The sequence below is a fragment of the Oxyura jamaicensis genome, chromosome 9 (genome assembly GCF_011077185.1).
Source record: "Oxyura jamaicensis isolate SHBP4307 breed ruddy duck chromosome 9, BPBGC_Ojam_1.0, whole genome shotgun sequence".
NCBI classification, from domain to species: domain Eukaryota; kingdom Metazoa; phylum Chordata; class Aves; order Anseriformes; family Anatidae; genus Oxyura; species Oxyura jamaicensis.
The window spans coordinates 16,756,209-16,761,281 of NC_048901.1; the positions used below are offsets into that span (position 1 = coordinate 16,756,209).

The following is a 5,073-nucleotide window of genomic DNA, read 5'->3' on the forward strand; positions in this document are numbered from 1 at the left end:
CTGCGGTGTCTGCACACCAAACCAGGAGGTTTTCGCCCAGAACCAGCCAATGTCCAATCTCCCTGCTGGGTTCGTTTAGCTAATTGTGAAGGCAAGCACTGACCCCGGGGCACTGCAGCTCTCCAGCACGCCATCACGAAGGGCTTTGTACCCGGAGAGGGACGGGGACAGGGCTATGGTGGGGACCGGGGTGCAGCGGGGACCGGGGTATGGTGAAGACTGGGGCACTTTGGGGACTGGTAGGGGACCAGGAGCGTGATCGTGGCCAGCGCTGGCCCAGGGGCCGAGCGTGCCAGCAGGGCGCGTTTGCAGCCCGTCACGTCCGCAGAGACGGGCCACGGCCGGGCGGGGGAAGCCCAGCGGTGCTTGACCCCGCTGCTCGCCGCTCCGCTCTCCGGCCGCCGTGCCCGAGCCGTGCAGCCGGCGTCGTCCCTGGAGCCGTGGGGCTGCCGGAGCCCACCGGGACCCCCCCAGCTGCCCAAAAGGTGGGCTGCCAGGTGGGGAGGCCGAGAGGGGCAGGGGGGCAGGCGGCGGGGCCGGGATGTTTACTCTGGCTGCTGTCACCCGGCCAGGCGCTGCCGGGAACGGGGTGGGAAGGCGCGGGGCTGGGAGCAGGCTGCCCTGAGCCGGATGAGGGGGGAAGGAGGATGTGGGGGGGGGGGGTCCCGAATGGTGGGGGGTGGCTGTGGGGGACGTGCATGGGGGCTGATGTGTGCCGCGGGAAGGGCGCACGCACGGGACTGTGGTGTGAGTGCGCTTGGTTAGGTGGGCGCATGGGTGTGAGTGCCTGCGGGGATTTCACCTGGTTCTCCCCCCCAAAAAATCCCCCTGCGGGCCAAGTCCCAGCCCCCCGTGCCCCAGCTTGCGGGGTCCCCACGTGCCGCAGCCCCACTGGGGATCTCCACCTCCCTCATCCCCTCAGGGGGATGGAGCCCACCGCCAGGTGATGGCCACGGGGATGGGGCCCGCACCCAGTGAGGGCGTTTTGGGTGCCTGGCTGCTTCAGGAGGGAGTGGGACCCACATGGGGGGATGGCCACCAAGCAGAGAGCCTCCGACACCATCTCTCCTGCAGGTACCAGGGCCACCTTCATCCCCAGGACAGGCAGAGCTGAGGCACCCAGCACCGCCATCCCGGTGCGGTGCGCTCAGGCCCAGGGCAGGGGGCAGGTGAGGAGCCCCGAGGGCGCCCGGGGACGCCCTTCCCGGTCCCAGAGCCAAGAGAGGAAACGGCCGGAGGCAGGAAGCCGTCCACGGGGCCCCCGGAGCGCTTTTACTCGAAGGTCAGCACTGACACAACAGGAAATCACTCTGCCTCGGCACGGCGGCCGGGCCGGAGAGCCGTGCCACCCGAGGGGTGCTCCCGGCCCCCGGCCCTCCATCCCGGCCGCTCGCGGGGAGCCCGCGCCACAGCTGCCCTCCATGGAAGGGGGACGGGAACCGGGGAGCAGCCACTGGGCCCAGGGTGGAAGATGCAGGGCCGAAGCCCCCAGGCGAGCATGGAGCTGAACAGTGAGTGCGCGGCGGGCGGGGGCGAGCGGGAAGGGGCAGCGGCACCGCACCCACACGGCCCCGGACACCTTAGGAGAGGGGCACGGCCCTCAGGCCACCCGTCGGCAGCAAGCAAACACCACGGGGGGGTCTGGTGTGGTTGGACCTGGTCACCAAAATGCCTGGGTGGCTGAGGGAGCGCGGCCTCAAACAGACTGCACCGACGCCGAGGGCTTTTGGGGACAGGTGCGGTGCCGAGGTGGGCAGGGGGCAGGGCCCCGGGTGGGTGCACAAGAGATTTTGGAGGTCACCAGCACGGCACAGGGGGCACCCAGCTGAGGGGTGCCCGGGGCAGCGGTGTGCTGGGGAGGCTGCGTGGCAGGACAGCCCTTGGCTGCAGCAGTGGTGAGGAGCTGCCACGCGCGGCCGGAGCCTGCAGGCAGGGATTCCCCGAAGCGCACGTGATGCCTGGAGCTGCTCCTGGCACAAACTCCGATAGGAGGGCCTGTGCTGGGAATGCAGCTCGGCTCCCTGCCTGTTTCCCAGGCTGGAGCGGAGCCTAAAAGCCAGCACCAACACTTGTCACATCCTCCCCCCCTCCTCCTGCGCAGCTGGGAACTCCCGGCTCTCCCCGGCCACCACTGAGTCCTAGGGCAGAGGTGGGACACGGGGCCCCTCGCTGGGGCACAGCACCACGACCTCCTTGGGCCCCCAGACCTCCCACCACGGGGCACTGCAGGCCAGCACCAGCAGCTAGGGCTGCCCAGGGTGGCCGGGTGCCCACGGGCTACCCGTTCTCCCCCAGGACTGCTCCTCCTCACCTCCTTCCTCCTGCACGTCAAAGAGGGCCGTGCCAGCCCGGCGCGGCTGGTCTGCGACACCAGGCTCATCCAGAAGTACATCGCGGAGGCCAAGGACATGGAGAAGAAAGCGGTGAGGAGCTGGCATCCCCCAAAACCCGGGGCCAGGCGGAGCTGGGCACAGCTCCCGACCCCTCACCGCACCTCTGCCCCGACAGAACCAGTGCCAAGCTCCGTCCACGCTCAGCTCCCCCGTGGCGCTGCCCCCGGTGGATATCAAACTCCCGCAGTGGAAAACCAAATCGGTGAGGAGGGCTGGGAGGATGGTCCTGGGGTGCCCGTGGGACTGGAGAAGGACCCCCGGGTAAGCACAGGGCACCGAAAACCCTGCACGAGGTTGCTCGTGGGCGCACCTGGTGGCACGGGGGCATCCCGTGGGCGTGGGGGCGAGGGCCCAACCACAGCGAGAGCGGGCGTAGGAACAAACGGGGCCCCCAGCCCCTGTGCCAGCAGGGTCAGCGCGCTCCCTGCCTGCTCCCCAGAACGACACCAAGCGGCGCGAGATCCTCTGCAACCTGGCGCTGCTGGTGGGCGCCGTCAGGGGGGCGCGGAGCCAGGAGAGCCAGGAGTGCTGGGCCAGGCAGCTGAGTCAGCTCTACCGCCACGCTGAGTTCTTCCTCCGGCTCCTGCAGACCTGGGAGGTGAGAGCTCAGCGCCCCGGCACAGGCTGGGGCAGCACGGGGCTGAGCGCGGTGCCGGTTGTGACCCCTCTGTCCCCCCCCTTCTTGCCCCCCAGGAAGAGCCCTGGGAGCCGGGCTGCTCCCCGGGCTCCAAAGAGATCAACACGGCCGTGATCTTCCTCGCCTACCAAAGGCTGCTGCAGGGCAAGCTGCACTTCTTCTTCCACGACCTGGCCAAGGACTCGTGCGACCGAGGCCAGGGGGCCGGCAGGGACCCCTCCCGCGGGGTCTGAAGCTGGGTGGGGGGCTCAGCACTGCCCGGGGGGCACAGCGATCCTGCAGGAGGCTGAGCTGTGCTCCGGGTGCCCAGCAGCGTGCCCCCAGGGAAAGGGTCGGCTCCTCTTCCACCAGCCTTCGGCTACCGCGTGGCCCCCAGGGGTCCAACCCAGCTCCGTCTGCGCGCCGCCGGGCAAGGGCCTTGCTCCCACCGGACTGTGAACGCCTTACGATTAAAGACCTTATTTTTCTAAAGGGCTGTGCGCCTCCTCCTCTGCCCCCTGCTCCCCCTGAGCTCCCGACAGCCTCGGTGAGAGGAGGCGCCCGGGGACGTGCTGCGGAGTCTCCCGGTGCCCGGCTCCCTCCCGCGGCAGCCGCCAGCTCTGCAGGACAGAGATGAGCACAGCACCCTCTGAGGCCACCCTCTGGGAAGCGCTCCCCGTCAGCCTCACAACTCAGCCAGACCTAGAAAACACGCTGGTTTAATCAAGAACAAGCCCGGCCCGGCTCGGGATGGCTCAGAAATGACGGCCAGCCCCGACGCAGCCAGGAGGCTGAGGTCCCTGAGCACCGCCGGGGCTGAGCCCGCCTGGGACGCGCAGGGAGATGGAGGTGAGAGGAGACCGACAGCAGGCAGGGCTGCAGGGCACCCGCTGTGGTCTCCGCTCGGTATCAGGCACCTCTCCCTGCGCAGGAGGCATAAAAGACCGAGGTGAGGAAGGGGAACGCCCCCTCCTGCACCCGCACAGGCAGCACGGATACCGGGGCAGGATTTGGGGTGCCGGGGCTCCCGTTTTCTCGCCGGCAAAACGTCTCTGGGGAAACCTCCGGGGGCGCGTCCTCTCCTAGAAGGCCAGCTTCTTCATCAGCAGGTAAACCCGCGAGTCCACCTCGAAGCCGTGCAGGTTGTTGGCGTCCCCCTGCAGCCGCATGAGCAGCCCCCCGTAGGACACGTAAGCGGAGCTGGAGGAGAGGAGAGGAGAGGTGAGAGCCGGGAAGGAAATCCGGTCCGAGACCCCGCTGCCTCCCCCCAGCACCCCGGGGTGCTGCGTCCCCTCCCGGCGCCGGGCACTCACAGGCGCGTGGCTGCCTCCGTGGACGTCTCGTCCCCTTCGATGCGGTACACCTTGCCGTACATCACGTACTCGAACTGGTCGGCCCTGCAGCGGGACGGGGGCAGGTCAGAGCGGTGCCAAAACCCCAGACCAGACACCGCCCTCCTCCCCGCGTCCCCCAGCGGGGCACCCTCTCCTCCCGCACCCCCCCAGCGGGCACAACGCCCCCCCCATGGTACCTGGAAGGCCTGTCGTCCGTGGGGTTGTACTCGCCATCGTCCAGCGTGCCGTCCTCGTACAGGGTGCTGGCGATCACCAGGCGGAACTTGTCACCTGCGGGCAGAGGCGGTGGGCAGGCAGGGCCGGGACGGCGGCGAGCACCCTGCGCTCGGTGCTGCAGCAGGGCTGGGGGGGGGGGGGGGGGGCACAGCCCACGTCCCCCCGCCTCTCCCTGCTCCCCAGGGACGCCCAGCACGGCTGGGGAGGGGAGGGGGGCACTGCTGCTGGTGGAAACCCAGTTCTGCGGGATGCAGCGAGGGAACCGTGGGGGGAGCCCCCCCGTTTAGTGACACCCCCCCCCATTTAATGTCATTCCCCCTCATTTAGCGTCACCTCTCCCCCATTTACTATCATCCTCCCACTTAGTGTCCACCCCCTACATTTAGGGTCACCCCCCTCCCCCCCCAGGCCCCATTTAGGGCCGCCCCACCCAAACGGCCCCATTTAGGGTCAGCCCCCCCCCTCCCCATTCAGGGTCAGCCCCCCCCCCCCC

At 69.3% G+C, this 5,073-nt stretch overlaps 2 protein-coding genes across 2 annotated transcripts in view; one reads left to right on the forward strand and one right to left on the reverse strand.

Moving 5' to 3' along the window:
* Window positions 1-214: 214 nt before the first annotated feature.
* THPO (thrombopoietin) lies at window positions 215-3,271 on the forward strand. Its single transcript, XM_035334703.1, has 6 exons — window positions 215-485; window positions 1,075-1,511; window positions 2,296-2,423; window positions 2,509-2,595; window positions 2,833-2,991; window positions 3,078-3,271. Exons 2-6 carry the CDS (start codon window positions 1,472-1,474, stop codon window positions 3,261-3,263), a joined length of 600 nt encoding a protein of 199 aa, XP_035190594.1. The 5' UTR covers window positions 215-485; window positions 1,075-1,471; the 3' UTR covers window positions 3,264-3,271.
* Window positions 3,272-3,710: 439 nt separating this feature from the next.
* Window positions 3,711-5,073, reverse strand: part of POLR2H (RNA polymerase II, I and III subunit H) — a 1,847-nt gene continuing 484 nt past the window's right edge. The window contains exons 2-4 of the mRNA XM_035334791.1: window positions 4,541-4,706; window positions 4,323-4,406; window positions 3,711-4,209 (exon numbers count right to left, since the gene is read on the reverse strand). Coding sequence (XP_035190682.1) covers window positions 4,092-4,209; window positions 4,323-4,406; window positions 4,541-4,706 — 368 coding nt within the window. The 3' untranslated portion in view covers window positions 3,711-4,091. The remainder of the gene's footprint in view (window positions 4,210-4,322; window positions 4,407-4,540; window positions 4,707-5,073) is intronic.